At 32.5% G+C, this 18,515-nt stretch overlaps 1 protein-coding gene across 5 annotated transcripts; it reads left to right on the forward strand.

Moving 5' to 3' along the window:
• Positions 1-545: 545 nt before the first annotated feature.
• On the forward strand, positions 546-17,764 carry LOC114916241 (receptor-like protein EIX2). 5 transcript variants are annotated; one of them, XR_014434273.1, is made up of 3 exons: positions 546-4,197; positions 5,889-5,946; positions 17,529-17,764. XR_014434273.1 is itself a non-coding variant. In XM_083075912.1 (2 exons), exon 1 carries the CDS (start codon positions 751-753, stop codon positions 4,192-4,194), a length of 3,444 nt encoding a protein of 1,147 aa, XP_082932038.1. In that variant the 5' UTR covers positions 546-750; the 3' UTR covers positions 4,195-4,197; positions 5,889-6,130. The 5 variants fall into 5 exon arrangements, 2 of the variants coding, with proteins under 2 accessions (XP_082932038.1, XP_029128441.2); XR_003804632.2 differs by having other exon boundaries at positions 547-4,197; positions 5,810-5,946; XR_003804633.2 differs by lacking the exon at positions 5,889-5,946 and adding an exon at positions 5,810-5,888 and having other exon boundaries at positions 547-4,197.
• The last annotated feature ends 751 nt before the right edge of the window (positions 17,765-18,515 follow it).

Genomic DNA, 18,515 nt, shown 5'->3' on the forward strand with positions numbered 1-18,515 from the left:
ACAAAACTAAACTTAAAAAAAAATAAGTAAATAATTATTTTGACATCTAAATTTAGAAGACTTTGTTATATTAATTACTTACTAAAATATAAAAGTCTCCATATTTTTGTCTAATTTAAATTTAAGTTTATGCATATAATTTTTTTTTGTGCAAGACTGTTATTTATTAAATATATTAAATAGATTCTTATCGAAGTAGTTTAAATATAAAAGTTAATAAATAAAAATGAAAACAATAAACATTGTTAAGAATTTTGTTTATATTATAATAAAAGTTAAATCAAAAGTAAACATAGATTTAGATTTAAAATGATAAATAATTGAATAAGAAACAATAAAAGTTTAACTCTGGAAAAGATAAATTAATTTATGCTCATGATAACTAATTTTGCTAACTTGTATTTTGTCTGCTGTCTTAGAATACTTACAACGATAGAATTAGTAACAAAATAAAAATTTATTGATTTCACATGAAAAAATAATTATGGTACTTGAAACTTTTTATTCTCTCGTACAATTTAAATAATTATTAATATACGAAAAGCAGTCGAGAACTTGTGATTAGTTTCGAAATTTACAATGCAAAATTAATGGTCTCTTTCTTCTTTTTTTTAATAGTTGCCTGATCTTTAATATTTGGGTGAGTTTTGATGAGGTGATGTATGTTATATATATGGGTATTGGCAGTGGTAATGAAAGTGAGAACAAGTATCAATCCAATTCTCTAATATCAATCACTTAGTGGTTGTGATGATAATGTCAAGGATGCGTTTGAAATTGAAAATGTTGATGATGATGGTGTGTTTGGTGTGGGTGGAGGTTGTTGTTTGTGGTGATGAACATGAAATTCAATGCATTCAAAGGGAGAGGGAAGCTCTTCTCCAATTCAAGGCTGCCCTTGTTGATCGCTATGGCATGCTCTCCTCTTGGACCACTCCTCACTGCTGCCAATGGAAGGGCATCCGCTGCAGCAACCTCACTCGCCATGTCCTCATGCTCGACCTTCATGGTGAGATTCATGATGATGAATATGCTTACAATTCATATGAAATCTCCCGCTCTCTCAACTCGGGAAGTTATCTCAGCGGAGAGATCCACAAGTCGTTGATGGAGTTGCAACAATTATACTATTTCAACCTCACTTCCAACTCTTTTTACAACACACATATTCCAGAGTTTCTTGGCTCTCTCACCAACTTGATATCCCTTGATCTGTCATTCTGTGGTTTTGAAGGAAAAATTCCAACTCACTTTGGCTCTCTTTCTCATTTGAAATACTTGAATCTTGCTGGGAATTCTCTGGAGGGTTCATTATTCCCCCTTCAACTAGGAAATCTCTCCCAGTTGCAACATCTTGATCTCAGCGACAATTCTTTTGAAGGAAAGATACCATCCCAACTCGGAAATCTCTCCAAGTTGCAGTATCTTGATCTCAGGTACAATTCTTTTGAAGGAAATATACCATCTCAGCTTGGGAACCTTTCAAACTTACAAGAGCTTTATCTTGGAGGAAATATATATGGTGGTGATGTTGCTCTCAAAATTTATGATGGAGGTCAGTGTTTGTCTAATCTCATTTCTCTAACCCATCTTTACTTGTCATCCATACCTATTCTTAACACTTCTCACAGCTACCTGCAAATGATTGCCAAGCTACCAAAACTAAGACAACTAAGTTTAAGTGATTGTAGCCTTTCCGATCATTTTATCCTTTCATTGAGGCCTTCTACATTCAATTTTTCTACTTCCCTTTCCCTCCTTGATCTATCCTCGAACACCTTCACGTCACCAATGATATTCCAGTGGGTGTCAAACACCACTTCCAACCTTGTTGAGCTTCATCTTAGTGATAATCTCTTGGAGGTTTCCACATCCAATCATTTTGGCATGGTCAAGATGAATGGGCTTGAGCACCTTGACCTCTCTTATAATAGATTGAAGGCTGGGGTTTTGAAATCCTTCACGAATATATGCACGTTACATTCTTTGGACATGAATGGAAACAATTTGACTGAAAACCTTCTATCAATTCTTCATAATTTGTTTGGTGGTTGTGTTAGGCACTCATTACAAGAATTGGATTTGAGTTTTAATCAAATCAAAGGTTCCTTACTTCACCTTTCAATATTCTCATCTTTAAAAACATTGATTCTTTCTAACAATCGATTAAGTGGGAAGATACTCGAAGGTAGTAAATTGCCATCTCAAATAGAGTCTTTGTCAATTGACTCAAACTCTTTAGAAGGTGGAGTTCCAAAATCATTCGGCAATGCATGTGCTTTGCACTCATTGGATATGTTTAACAATAGTTTGGGTGAAGAATTTCCAAAGATAATCCATCACCTGTCTGGATGTGCTAGATATTCATTGGAATATTTATATTTAGGCATGAATCAAATCAATGGGACACTACCTGACCTCTCAATATTCTCATCTTTAAAAGGATTATATCTTTATAGAAACAAGTTAAATGGAGACATTCCTAAAGATATTCGATTTCCACCTCAGCTAGAGAGTCTGAATATGCATTCAAATTCCTTAAAAGGTGTGCTCACTGAATACCATTTCACTAATTTGTCTAAGTTAAAAGAGTTGAAGTTGTCAAAGAACTCATTATTGGCCTTGACATTCACACAAAATTGGGTTCCACCTTTTCAGTTGAGCTACATAGGATTGCAATCTTGCATGCTAGGTCCAACATTTCCCAAATGGTTGAAAATGCAAAATCATTTTAATCATCTTGACATTTCAAATGCTTCAATATCAGATAAGGTTCCAAAGTGGTTTTGGGCTACATTAGCATTACAGGAATGGATTTCAATGAATATTTCATACAACAATCTCTCTGGTATAATTCCAAATTTTCCACAGAAGAATACTTATTTTTCCCTAACTCTTGGATCAAATCGATTTGAAGGCCCAATACCACCATTTCTACGAAATTCTATATTTCTTGATTTATCCAAAAACAAATTCTCAAATTCTTTTTCATTTTTATGTATCAATGGTACAGTTCAAACCTTATACCAATTAGACCTTTCAAATAATCAATTATCTGGCCAAATTCCAAATTGTTGGAGCCATTTCAAGTCATTATCTTATTTAGATCTAAGTCACAATAATTTTTCAGGAAAGATTCCTAATTCCATGGGATCTCTTTTTGATCTTCAAGCATTACTATTGAGAAACAACAACTTAACAAATGAGATCCCTTTCTCTCTAAGGAATTGCACAAAGCTAGTAATGCTTGATATGGCAAAAAACAAGTTATCAGGCCATATCCCTGCTTGGATTGGGAGAAAATTACAAGAATTGCAAATTTTAAGTTTGGGGATGAATCATTTCTATGGAAGTTTACCATTAGAGATTTGTTATCTAAGAAGCATTCAATTGTTGGATCTCTCGCTAAACAACTTATCTGGGAAAATTCCTACATGCATAAAATTTTTTACTTCAATGGCTCAAAATACATATTCAAGTTCTTATGCCTATCACTGGTATAATGTCAAGACGAGTTATGATTCATTTAGCAGGGCATACGATTTGGATGCATTCTTGATGTGGAAAGGTTCAGAACAAATGTTCAAAAATAATGAGTTATCACTTTTAAAAAGCATTGATCTCTCAAGTAATCACTTTTCAAAAGAAATTCCAGTTGAAATAGAGAATTTATTTGGATTGATTTCATTGAATTTATCAAATAACCATTTGATCGGAAAAATTCCTTCAAATATTGGAAAGCTAAAATCTCTTGAATTTCTTGATCTGTCAAGAAACCAACTTGTTGGTTCAATTCCTTGGAGTCTTGTTCAAATTGATCGACTCTCTGCTTTAAATTTGTCACATAACCATTTATGTGGAAAAATTCCAACTGGCACACAATTACAAAGTTTCAATGCCTCAAGTTACGAAGATAATCTTGATCTTTGTGGACCACCACTTGAGAAATTGTGTATTGATGAGGAGCTAAAACAAGGACCAGTTGTGAAACTTCATGAGGATGGTTTGTTTTTTACTCGTGAGTTTTACATGAGTATGACAATTGGATTTGTTACAAGTTTTTGGGGAGTTTTTGGCTCGATCTTGATAAAACGTTCTTGGAGACATGCTTATTTCAAGTTCTTAAGCAATGTAAGAGACAAAATTTATGTCATGGCAGCGGTGAAAGTTTTCAAGTGGCGGCATAGAATATAGCTGGTAATAATACTCTAACCTTTCCATACATACTTGATTTTCCTTTATATAATAAATAGTAGTCATAAACCTTGGTTTAGAATCACTTGACGCAAGCCTTAGTTTACGGTCGTCACACCGGAAACAAGTTGTAGTCCAAATTATCTTTTCTTTTAAAAAAATTATAACATATCTTTGAATAAATAAATTTAACAAAAGATGAACCTGCATAAATTTTATGCATTTCTGAAATATTTAGTACATTGGTTATATATTTGCAACTATTGCAGTTAAATATTCAATAAATGATAGGATGATATTAATTTTGTCAGCAATTAAGATGAATCAATTGGAATTTGCAATTTTTCTAATTTTTAACAATTTCTATTATAATCAAATTTTTCAATATAATATAATCAGATTATCATTGTCTAATAGGATGAATTTTCAAAAAGCACAAGTCAACCTAAAATATTTTAACAGACATGCATTTTCTTTATATTAATAATTTATAATATTAATGCAGATCATAAGGATTATTATTGATAATAATAATAATAAATTTTAATAAAACATAGATATAATAAATTTTATTTTCATCAAAATTTAATGCAAGGTCCATTTTATATTACTTCTCTTTTAAAAGAGGAGGTATTCGTTTTATTTAGAAATAAATTTACCTGAACTTATTTCATTCAATAATTCATGTTTTACATCAAATTTTAATGATCTAATTGTTAAATTTAAAGTTCTTAATACATAGGTCAAATTTGTAAATTTTAAAATATTTTTAAAACCATTTGATACTTAATTTCATAAATTCAAATGGACGGATAATCATAAAATTATTTTATATGTTGATTTGAATTAATGAAACAAAATATTAAATGATTTTTAAATTTTTTTAAAATCTACAAACTTTTTATATGTATTAAAAGATTTAAATTTAATAGTTAGATAATTAAAATTTTATGTAAAATATAAGTAATTGAATAAAGTAAATTTAGGTAAACTTATTTCTAAAATAAACGAATCTGTCCTCCTTTTAAAATAATGCACATTTCTTAAAAAAAAATATTTACGCAAGTAATAGTTATAAAATAATTTTGTCCTACCAAAGTACCTTTGTTGTAAGAGATAATTAGAATTTAATTGTGAATTTATTTTTATATTGAAATGAGAGATATCACTAAATAGAAAATTATTAAAAGATAATAATTAACGTTATGTATCTGAAACTCTTTTAATAAAATAGTTGGATAATAATGAGAGAATCTATCCTAAACTCCTCGTTTCAAGTAAAACTTGGAGGACAAAATTTCTTTTAAGGGAGGAGTTATAACACCTCAATTTTCATAATTAAATTAATATGAAATTTTAATTAATTAAAATGCTTTAGGAAAATATTGGGTTGTTTTAAAATGAAATTTTATAATTAAAAGAGGTTTGTGAAAATAATGTAAAAGACTTTAATGAATAAAACAATATTTTTCTAATCACAAAAAATATATTTTTAAGTTTTTAGATTTATATCCTCGTAGGTCCAATAAGCTCCTTTTTATGTCAGAGGTTCATTATAAGTCAAACCTAATACTTTCTCTTTGTTGTTGGTATGATTTTTGAAACCTTTGTGAAGAGAACCTTGATCCGAAGAGGAATTGTGACGAGGTTGTTGCTACTTTGATTACACCCTTGATGTGGAGTCCTTTTTTCAGGTAAAGGGGAAGTGAGTTTGTCTCGATCATGTGCATAATGAGGTTTATGGGTAAAGAGGTTGGCCTTATATCCTATAGGTTTTTCTTTAATCCTAATTATATGTTTAATTTTTTAGATCGGTTGTTTTAGGGGTAATTAGGGATCACAAATGTGTATTATAAAAATTGTTGATGACATTGAGAATTACATGGATAACCTTGTATGTTTTTTATGTTCGAATTTGGTTCACAGTTATTGTTGACTAACTAGAATGATGTATGGGTATTTGGATAGTTGTTTCTCGAAAGATTAGGATTCTTGAATGGAAATGAGTTAATGTTAAATTGATAATGTTACTAGGCATATCATTGTATATAATTAAGTTAGAAAAGCAAGATAATTAGTAGTCAAGTAAGGGATTACAATGAAGCTATTTAAAATATGAAAATCTAGAAACATCAAAATTAATGTTTTAGTAAAATTAAATTTTCTATAACAATGCTAAGTGAGAAGACTACTCACAAAGCAAGAAACCTCTAGATAGTGAGGGGGAAACTCTCTATCTTGTTGATTCTAAGCACGAAACTTCTAGTGTCTCACTAAAGTTTTGGTGCTAAGTGAGTATATTGACTCGTTAAGTAGCATAGCCACTAATTTTTCATGCTAAGTGTGGAAGTCAAAAAAAGCAATAATTTTTCTTTGTGCTCTCAATGGTAAGCGACAATGTTGTGTCACTATGTGTTGCTAAGTGACAATGTGGTATCGTTAGGCATTGATGTAGTGGTGTTAAGTGATAGAACACTAGCAAGGAAACCTTATTTGATTTTACTTGGGCTCTTAGTGAGGGACTACATTGTTAAGAGAGAAGTCCCTATTTTTATTGGTATGTTTATGATGCTTTTGTAATGACATGTTTGTTGGTCCCTACGGTTAGAATCTAGAAGGGGGGGTTGAATAGATTCTATGTTAGTTTTCCTTTTCTTGTTTGCTTTCTAAATCTTTACCAAACAAATCTTGATTTAAAACAAACCTTTAAACATAAAAAGTAATTCAGAGTTATATATGCACAGCTTATCCAACAAGATTTGAATAACACAATTAATACAAGATATGTAAAGATTGAATTTATCAATTACCAAGAATCTTTAAAGTTCAGTTTCTGCAGATAATGTTTTTCTTCATACAACATTAATCAAGAAACTTATACAGAATGTAAAGAGTGTAAGAGTTAAGAAAATCATGCACCAAGATATATACTGGTTCAGCCATCCAAAGGCCTACATCCAGTTTCAGATTTAGATACACCTCTAAATCCAGTCAAATCCACTATTGATATTCTTTACATGCACCCTGCACAAGCAATATCCAATCAATGAATTTAACAAGCAAATCTTGACACCCACAAGATTAACAAACCATTTCTTGACTCCACAAGAAACATATAACCCAAGAATATTGATCCCACAATATCCTACTTGAGAAAAACCTATCTCAAGATTTCTCTTTACACAACTCTTCCAGAGATTCTCTAATCTCAAGAGTTAAAACCATTCAAACAATAACAAAAGATCAGAAACGAGTACACTTGTTCGTGTAGATATGATCTTCAACAACGTAAACCAGTTTAGAATGAATTTTCTATATGAACTTCATCTTCTTGAATTGATCTTGCACACTTCTTTTTCCAAAAGTTGATTTTCAGCAGATATGTTCTTTCTTTCTTTTTCAGAAAATCTTTTTCTCTTTTGCAGTAATGTGTATTCTAAAAAAAAGTCTCTCTTGTTCGTGTAAGTATTTCTCTTCTTTCCGTGTGTGAAAATTCTCTTTTTAAAAGCTTCAGTTTTAATCTTATTTAAAGACAATTTTCATGTGCAAGGAAACAGTTATTTCAGTTATATTCATAACGGAGATAATCTATTACCTGTGATGGTAATCTATTACCACGAGTTAGAATAACTGAACTAATTATTTCAGCTCTTGTTTTAATCTATTACCTAACATGGTAACCGATTAACACGATGCCAAAATAACACAAAACTCACATTTGGAACAGAGGTAATCGATTACTTTAAAGAGATAATCGATTAACACGATCCTTTTTCCTCTTGAAATCATCAGAATCAGTTTGGTAATCTATTACCACACATGGTAATCGATTATTCCAGTATCAATCAGTTTTTCAACATGAGTCAGGTAATCTATTACCAGTTCAGGTAATCTATTCCTTAACTCAGAAAATTTCTGATGTTTTCAAGTTTTCATTTAAAGTCTCAAACACTCAGTAAATTAATACTTCATGTTCTCAACAATGAATGAAATAAGAAAAATGAGTATTATGATATTTTCACCTTCATGTTAATTACTAATTTTTAACACATAACAAACAAACACATACAAGCCTAATCTTTTAAACAATCAATACATTATCCTTTTGACATAGGCTTAAAATAAAAAGCAACATGAGCAAAACATCAAAACTAAAACTTCTAGGGAACATCTTCCAGATGTAGATTCTTCAATCTTCAACAATCTCCCCCTTTTTGGTTTTGATGAGCCAAACTCTTCATGTTGACTTTCACAATCATCATGTTGTTTTGTTTCACTTGTTTGTTTGAAATTTGAACTTGAATTTGAACCTGCATATGTCTAGAACAAAAACTTCCATACAAAGCATTATGCAGTTCTATTTCCATTTCTTTCTTATACAATACATAAACAACCATATAAACATTTAATCAGTTTCTCATGAATTTCTCCCCCTGTTTGGCTTAACCAAACCAAAAAAAAAAACAGAGTAAACAGAGAAATAACATGATACTTATGCAACAAAAACAACAAGCACTTAATAAGACTTTCATCATATAAGCATTAAAAATGTTCAGAAGCATACAAATACTACAACTATTACAAACTTTAAGTCTGAAATATAAATCAAAGTATTTATGCAGAACAAATTAAAATGCAGTGCCTAAAATGTAATGCATAACTAAATTTCTTCAGGGTAGGGTATGTTCATCGCATCCAGTCGTTCAGATATAGATTCAAGACAAGCCTTCAGCTCTTGATAATCTCTTCTCTGAGTTTCTCTGATGTCATCTAGCTTTGCCAGAACAGATAGCTCAAAAGTAGAAAGAGGCTTGGGCTCTTCAGCTCCTTCCTCTTCTTCAGTTTGAACTTCAGGTTGAGACGGCTCTGTAGTCTCAGCAGTAGGAACATCTTCCTTTGCTATCCAACCAGCATCTGTTTTCACTAGCTTCATCATTTTCAGAGCTCTATCCTTGATATCATGAACATCTCTGGTGACCTCTCTTGCTTCACCAGTTAAGGGAACTTTATAGAACACCAATACCTTGCTTATGAACACAGCATATGGACACTTGCAGTCCATTAACCTCCTTGTCTTTAGCATTATGTCTTCTACCACATATACCCAATCAACTTGAATGTTGTTCTTAAAAGCTGCGAGCAGTGCCATATCTTCTTCACTGATTTGTGCGTGATTGCTCCCCCTTGCTGCCAGAATCCAAACAATTACATAATGTAGGAGTCTATCTTCCACTCGTAGACCTCCAGCATTATATGTAATTTTCCTCTTTTCTTTTCTTTTGTATTCTTTATTAGCCTCCCAGGCTGAAACATCCCTCAGCATACTCATAAAAAACGTATCTTTACCTATTGAGAAATTTTTCATCTTTAATTCATTGAAGGTAGGTTTAATACCATTTCTGGTTAATCCACCAATCTTCAAAAATACATCAGCAGATAGAGTAACTTTTATTCCTTTAACTTCTGAAACCAAAGCACCATTTTCATCTCTTCCCAAATTTGAGTAAAAGACCCTAACAAGATCAGGGTAGTACAGTCCACTTAACCCAACAAATTTGCTAACTCCTTGACAAGATAACAGAGTAGGAAATGTAAAACCTTGCTCTATAAGCCAAGACGAGTAGAGTACCTTTGGAGCCACAATGTCTTTGCAAGCAAAAGACTCATTGAAAGTTTCCTCTTGAGACTTCCTTGATAACCACGAATGAGAATATTCTTCTTCAGGTTCTGGACGAGAGGACTCTTGTTTCTTCTTTTTAGATGTACCTTGACCTTGAGTAGTAGGACGAGGGTAATCTCTGTTGGCTTTGTGCTTTACACGCTTTCCTTTGCCAAGACTTTCCATGAATGGGGCTTAGGGTTAGGTTTTGAAAGAGATTTTGAGATAGAAAAGGGAACCAGGGGTTTCGTTCGTTTTAGTTTGAAGCAAAAATGGAGAGAGTTTTGAATTAATTTGAATTCGAAACAGATTTAAAGAGGGTTTTTGAGTACTTAAAAAAAACAGGGGTTCGCGTCAGGTAATCGATTAACCCAGTTGGTAATCGATTATCTCGCAACTGAAACAGGGTAATTATGCAAGTGAGTGAGTGGTAATCGATTAACCCGCATGGTAATCGATTATCACAGTGGGTATGCATCAGAAATTGCATCAAAGTAGCAGAGGTAGTCGATTACTGAAAATTGATAATCGATTACTGCTGTTGATTTTTCAGCAATTTCTTCATTTCTTCCAATGGTAATCGATTAACCCGATAGGTAATCGATTTATCACAGAGAAATGTGTGCAGATACAGGGCATACTGTGTTTTGTGTGATTTCCTATTATGAGTGCACATACATCAAGTTTAAACCTATAAGTGCTTAGCAATTTCATGCATATTCACACAATCATACTTTAATTATGAGATTTAGGATAGATTGGACTCACTAATGATACCAAGATTGGTTCTTAGCTTGAAAAATCTTTCCTTTGGTAGAGGCTTTGTAAAGATGTCAGCAAGTTGATCTTTTGACATTATGAATTTGATGTCACAGTCTCCTTTCTCTACATGATCTCTGATAAAGTGATGTCTAACTTCAATGTGCTTAGTTCTTGAGTGTAGAATAGGATTCCTTGAAATGTTAATTGCACTTGTGTTGTCACACTTCAGTGGTATGTGATCAATCTTCAATCCAAAGTCTTGAAGTTGATGTTTAAACCAAATTGACTGAGCACAGCAGCTTCCAGCAGCTATATACTCAGCTTCAGCAGTTGAGAGTGCTACACAAGCTTGTTTCTTGCTCTGCCACGATATGAGACATTCTCCAAACGTGTGGCACGTTCCACTTGTACTTTTCCTATCCAATTTACAACCAGCAAAATCGGAGTCAGAGTAACCAGTTAAAGATGGAGAAGTACCTTTAGGATACCACAATCCAACATTGATTGTGCCTTTCAAATACTTCAGTATTTTCTTTACAGCCTTCAGATGTGATTCCTTTGGTTTTGATTGGAATCTAGCACATACACATACACTGTACATGATGTCAGGTCTGCTAGCTGTTAGATACAGAAGAGATCCAATGATCCCTCTATACATTGATTCTTCAACATCTTTTCCTGCAATATCACTATCTAGATAACAATTAGTAGACATAGGAGTATTTGATATCTTACAATTCTCTATATCAAATTTCTTTAACAGTTCTTTGCTATATTTAGTTTGATGTAGAAAAATTCCATTTTCCATTTGTTTGACTTGTAGTCCTAGGAAGAAGCTTAATTCTCCCATCATAGACATATCAAACTCCTTCTGCATATTGGAAACAAATTCTCCACAAAGAGATTGGTTAGTTGATCCAAATATTATATCATCAACATAAATCTGAATCAGTAGAATATCTTTTGATTTTCTCTTTATGAAAAGAGTTTTATCAACATTACCTCTTTGAAAGTCATGAGTTAGTAGAAACTTACTCAGCCTTTCATACCATTTCCTTGGAGCTTGTTTCAGTCCATACAAAGCTTTCTTGAGCTTGTAAACATGCTTAGGTAATTTGCAGTCAACAAAACCAGGTGGTTGAGCTACATAAACTTCTTCATCAATTAAACCATTTAAAAATGCACTTTTCACATCCATTTGATATAGTTTGAAATCAAACACACAAGCAAATGCAAGTAAAAGCCTAACAGCTTCTAATCTAGCAACTGGAGCATATGTTTCACCAAAGTCTATACCTTCCTGTTGATTGTATCCTTTGGCTACTAATCTAGCTTTATTTTTAACTATAACACCTTCTTCATTTAGTTTGTTTCTGAAAACCCATTTTGTACCAATGATATTCATATTCTTATTGAAAGGAACTAAAATCCAAACATCATTTCTTTTGAATTGATTCAGTTCATCATGCATGGCCATTATCCAGAATTCATCTTTTAATGCATGTTCCACACATAATGGTTCAATTTGAGAAACAAATGCCATATCATCACTTAGAAGATTAAAAGAGTGTCTAGTAGAAACTCCCTTATTTATATCTCCAAGAATGTTATCCAGAGATAGATCTTTGGGTTTCCTCCATTCTTTGGGTAGTGATGTGTCTTCAGATGGTGTTTTCTGCTGTAGTTCCAGTTTTTCTTCTTCTTGTGTAATACTGTCACCTATCTCATCTTCATCATTAAGAGATTTTCCTTTTTCAAGGATGTTAGTTTCATCAAAAGTAACATGTATAGATTCTTCAACAGATAAGGTACTTTTGTTAAAGACTCTATATGCTTTGCTAATTGCAGAATATCCAATAAAAACTCCTTCATCAGCCTTAGCATCAAATTTTCCAAGAGTGTCTTTTCCATTATTCAGAACAAAACACTTACAGCCAAACACTTTAAAATGTGAAATGTCAGGCTTTCTTCCTTTGTAAAGCTCATATGGTGTTTTCTTTAACATAGGTCTAATCAAGATTCTATTTAGAACATAGCATGCAGTGCTTACTGCATCAGCCCAAAAGTATTTTGGTAAACCATTTTCATTTAACATGGCTCTTGCTAGCTCTATTAGAGATCTATTTTTCCTCTCTACAACTCCATTTTGTTGAGGAGTTCTAGGGACAGAAAAATTGTGATTAATACCATTTTCTTCACAAAAAGTTTGAAAAGATTCATTTTGAAATTCACCACCATGATCACTTCGCAAAGATTTAATTTTCAAGTCCTTTTCATTCTGAATTCTTTTTGAAATGATTCTAAAGGCTTTAAAAGCATTGTCTTTATGGGATATAAATGCAACCCATGTGAATCTGGAGTAGTCATCAATGAGAACTAAAGCATAAGTGTTTCCACCTAGACTTTTGGTTCTTGATGGTCCAAAGAGATCCATGTGCAAAAGTTCCAGCGGTCTAGAGGTTGACATAACTTTCTTTGATTTAAAAGAAGCTCTAGTCTGCTTTCCCTTTTGACATGCATCACAAAGTCCTTGTTTAGAGAACTTGATCTTTGGAAGACCACTAACAAGATCTTTAGATGCAAGTCTATTTAACTGATCTGCATTTATATGTGCAATGCGTCTATGCCATAACCATGTTATATTATCATGTGATGTGAGACAAGAATTGGATGATGAATGCTCTAAGTCTAAGATGTATATGTTATTGACTCTTTTTCCTATAAGCAGGACTTCATTTGATTCCTTATCACAAACCATACAGCATTGATTATTAAAAGAGATATTGTAATTTTTGTCACAAAGCTGGCTAATACTAAGCAGGTTATATTTGAGACCTTCTACATACAGGACATTTTCAATGAGAGTATTGGAATTGTTACCAACACTGCCTGAGCCTAGTATTCTGCCTTTGTTGTTATCTCCATATGTTACAGATCCTCCTTCTTTTTCCTGTAATGAGATAAATTTGCTTTTATCTCCTGTCATGTGTCTTGAGCAGCCGCTGTCTAAGTACCACATTGATTGCTTTGCTCTCAAGCACACCTGCAACACAAGTTATTCAATTTGATTTTGGTACCCAATGGATCTTGGGTCCTGGAGAATCAGTGAGTACATAATCTAATTTCTTAATCCATTTATATTTTCCACTAGGAATGCCAAATTTCCTTATCATGCATCTGTAGTAGTTATGACCAGATTTCATACAATAGTTACATGAGTGGGAATTAATGGATTTCATAACATTAACATTCTGTTTTTCTTTATCCTTTGCTTTTAATGCAGCATACAATGTTTCACAGTTCTCACATGGTGACTTTAGTTTAGAGATATCTGAAAGTAGTTTCCTGTTATCATTCTCTAAATCAGAAATTTTATCTCTCATGTGTGTCATTTTCTTTTTGTAAACATTATTTGATTTTTCTAATTTCTTTGCTTCAGCATACAGTTCAGCAAATGCATTTTGCAATTCATCATACGAGTCAATAGATGAGTCAGAATCATATACCTCATAATCTGAATTATGTTTGGTCATGAGACAGAGATTTGCTTCCTGATCCTCATCACTATCACTTGAAGTTGTTGAGGCATTCTCTTCCCATGCTATGTATGCTTTCTTTTTCTTTGATCTGAACTTTTGTTTCGTCTCCTCATTCTTTTTCAGGCTTGGACAGTCAGCTCTCATGTGTCCAGCTTTTCCACATTCAAAACATTTGAACTTTGGAGATGAGTTTTCATTCTTCTTGAAGGATTTCTTCTGACTGGAGAATCTCTTATTGTTGTTCTTCCTTCTCATGAATTTTCTGAAATTCTTCACCATTAGATTTAATTCTTCTTGTTCAGAACTTTCATTGCTGCTATCCTCTTCATCACTTGAGGATTCTTTTACCTTTAAGGCCAGACCTTTTGCCTTTTTATCTTTTTGTTCTTCATCAGCAATCCTTGACAGATCCATCTCATATTCTCTTAGCTTTCCAAATAACTCAGCACTTGTCATCTGAGCTAAGTTCTTTGACTCTGTAATTGCTGTGACAGTTGGTTGCCATCTTCTGTTTAGTGACTTCAGGATTTTGACATTTACTTCTTCTTCCACGAAGTCTTTCCCTAATCCTTTTAGGTGATTTATTATGTGAATGAACCTCTTTTGCATATCCATGACAGTTTCACCTTGATTCATTCTGAAGGTTTCATATTCCTGAATGAGTGTGTTCTTTCTAGCTCTTCTCACTTCTGGAGTTCCTTCATGTGTTACTTGGATTAAATCCCAAGCTTCCTTTGCTGTAGAACAAGCTGAAATTCTAAAAAATTCATCAGAATTTAGTGCAGAATGTATGATATTTAAAGCTTTTGCATCATTCTCTGCTCTTCTAATTTCACTTTGATCCCAGCTATCATATGGTTTCTCAATTTCTTTTCCTCCCTCTATCTTAGTGGGTATTTTGTAATCTGTGATTACAGCCTGCCAAATATTTCTATGAACAGATTCCATGAAAATTTTCATTCTAACTTTCCAAAAGGGATAGTTATCTCCACAAAACAATGGGGGTCTGTTTATAGAAGCACCTTCAGCAAACGGTAATTGATTACCAGCCATCTAACCTTTCTAAAGATCTAGTCTTGAATGTTTTACAAGATACAGCTCTGGTACCAATTGTTGGTCCCTACGGTTAGAATCTAGAAGGGGGGGTTGAATAGATTCTATGTTAGTTTTCCTTTTCTTGTTTGCTTTCTAAATCTTTACCAAACAAATCTTGATTTAAAACAAACCTTTAAACATAAAAAGTAATTCAGAGTTATATATGCACAGCTTATCCAACAAGATTTGAATAACACAATTAATACAAGATATGTAAAGATTGAATTTATCAATTACCAAGAATCTTTAAAGTTCAGTTTCTGCAGATAATGTTTTTCTTCATACAACATTAATCAAGAAACTTATACAGAATGTAAAGAGTGTAAGAGTTAAGAAAATCATGCACCAAGATATATACTGGTTCAGCCATCCAAAGGCCTACATCCAGTTTCAGATTTAGATACACCTCTAAATCCAGTCAAATCCACTATTGATATTCTTTACATGCACCCTGCACAAGCAATATCCAATCAATGAATTTAACAAGCAAATCTTGACACCCACAAGATTAACAAACCATTTCTTGACTCCACAAGAAACATATAACCCAAGAATATTGATCCCACAATATCCTACTTGAGAAAAACCTATCTCAAGATTTCTCTTTACACAACTCTTCCAGAGATTCTCTAATCTCAAGAGTTAAAACCATTCAAACAATAACAAAAGATCAGAAACGAGTACACCTGTTCGTGTAGATATGATCTTCAACAACGTAAACCAGTTTAGAATGAATTTTCTATATGAACTTCATCTTCTTGAATTGATCTTGCACACTTCTTTTTCCAAAAGTTGATTTTCAGCAGATATGTTCTTTCTTTCTTTTTCAGAAAATCTTTTTCTCTTTTGCAGTAATGTGTATTCTAAAAAAAAAGTCTCTCTTGTTCGTGTAAGTATTTCTCTTCTTTCCGTGTGTGAAAATTCTCTTTTTAAAAGCTTCAGTTTTAATCTTATTTAAAGACAATTTTCATGTGCAAGGAAACAGTTATTTCAGTTATATTCATAACGGAGATAATCTATTACCTGTGATGGTAATCTATTACCACGAGTTAGAATAACTGAACTAATTATTTCAGCTCTTGTTTTAATCTATTACCTAACATGGTAACCGATTAACACGATGCCAAAATAACACAAAACTCACATTTGGAACAGAGGTAATCGATTACTTTAAAGAGATAATCGATTAACACGATCCTTTTTCCTCTTGAAATCATCAGAATCAGTTTGGTAATCTATTACCACACATGGTAATCGATTATTCCAGTATCAATCAGTTTTTCAACATGAGTCAGGTAATCTATTACCAGTTCAGGTAATCTATTCCTTAACTCAGAAAATTTCTGATGTTTTCAAGTTTTCATTTAAAGTCTCAAACACTCAGTAAATTAATACTTCATGTTCTCAACAATGAATGAAATAAGAAAAATGAGTATTATGATATTTTCACCTTCATGTTAATTACTAATTTTTAACACATAACAAACAAACACATACAAGCCTAATCTTTTAAACAATCAATACATTATCCTTTTGACATAGGCTTAAAATAAAAAGCAACATGAGCAAAACATCAAAACTAAAACTTCTAGGGAACATCTTCCAGATGTAGATTCTTCAATCTTCAACAATGTTAACGTGAAATCTTGTGTATTATAAATGACATGATTAATGTGAACTTGTTATATTTGAGAATGATTACAATGAATTTAAGGGACATTCTATCCTATGAGAATGACATGATGACCTATCATAAAAAGGTAGGTACCTTCATATGAAAGTTAAAACTTTGTGAGACCATGCATCATTTCATGAGCAAAGATTTGATTTTAAGAAATATCTTAGAGAATTAGTTTGGTGGAGGTCATGAAGGATTATTAACCCTAAAATTTGAGGGAGATTGAGGAAAGTCCACTATGTTAATCTCATGCTGATCGGAGCATACCATCGTAGTTGGGTAACATTGACTAGTCACACAAAGTATTTTACTAATTAAGGTTATAGTAAATGGTTGGAATATTCCAATATGTGATGTTGCATTTACTCGTAGTACATTTTTGCTATGTTTCAGAAATGGTGTCACATGCATATAAGCTAGATGACTAAAGGATATCTCATTTATTGAACCATATGCATATCGATTAACTTAACTTATGAGATGATTTATATGTTTATAAATGGGTATCAGTTCATAATGTTTGTAATACTTTGATCACGATGTAAAATATATCTTACTTTTTTGTGTTTGTCTTTGTTTGGTGGTTAATCGCCATTTGTAGGTGAGAGTCAGCTTGAGGATGATGATATAGAGGAGGTTGATGTCTATACTTTGACTATGACATCAGAGCAAAACTTATGGGTTTCTTTATGTCTTATGTTTTCTTTAAAGATGTTTAAGTTTAAACACGTAGTTTGACTTTCAGTTTTTGTTTCAATGTTTGGAGTGCCAAATAATTTGATTTAACTTTTATGATATTTGGACTTGTTTATGAATTGATCACATTACAAGTTATAATCTCTATTCTTGAAAAAAATTGTGAAAGTAAGTAGTTTTAGTTAAGTTTTTCATAAACTTTTTATGTCAAAAATTTTGGTTTAGAAGGTGTCCTCAAAATAACACGTATTATTGGGACAATCATACAACAATTAAATTTGACTAATTAATCACAAATAAATATACACTGATGATTAAAGTAGGCACGAGTCAATTATGACAAAATAAAGGATTAGTTATGGTTAAAGAGTGACTAAATAATTTTTTCCCCACATTATAGGCATGTGAAAAGAGTTGGTGTCCTTATGCCTCCTTTAAACAAAGCACACATAATGCCTTTGTTTTCTCTCACAGACCTTTCTTGTACCAACCTTGAATCCTCCACAAATTAATCTCCTAACCTTTAGATGCTAAGGAAAGGTTAAGATCTTACTCCCATGGCTCACCAACTTCAACTCCTTGCAAGATCGCCCTAACCACACACGTGGGGGCAATATTGTCCACATAAAACCTCAGTAGAGACAAGTCCCCATGACCTTCTAGGTAGTGCCCCTTGATAACAAATAGTCTAAATACCTCAGCCAAGAAAAGCTCACGAGCAAAACCTTACTCATTTACTACATTACCAAGTAATGTTGCCTTTTTCACAACTCTCTTATTGTATTAATTTCAACCGCATGTGTTTCTCATGTCGCATCCCCTCTAACTTTACAAGCTTATGTAATGGATGGTGCTCACCTAGATGTGTTTGGTGCATGAATGTCACTAAGGT

Source organism: Cajanus cajan, chromosome 1, assembly GCF_000230855.2.
Source record: "Cajanus cajan strain Asha chromosome 1, NIPB_CcT2T_4, whole genome shotgun sequence".
In the NCBI taxonomy this organism is placed as follows: domain Eukaryota; kingdom Viridiplantae; phylum Streptophyta; class Magnoliopsida; order Fabales; family Fabaceae; genus Cajanus; species Cajanus cajan.

What these genes read in the sequence shown, in the direction of transcription:
- LOC114916241 (XM_083075912.1), top strand. Translation starts at nt 751, where the DNA reads ATGATAATGTCAAGGATGCGTTTGAAATTGAAAATGTTGATGATGATG.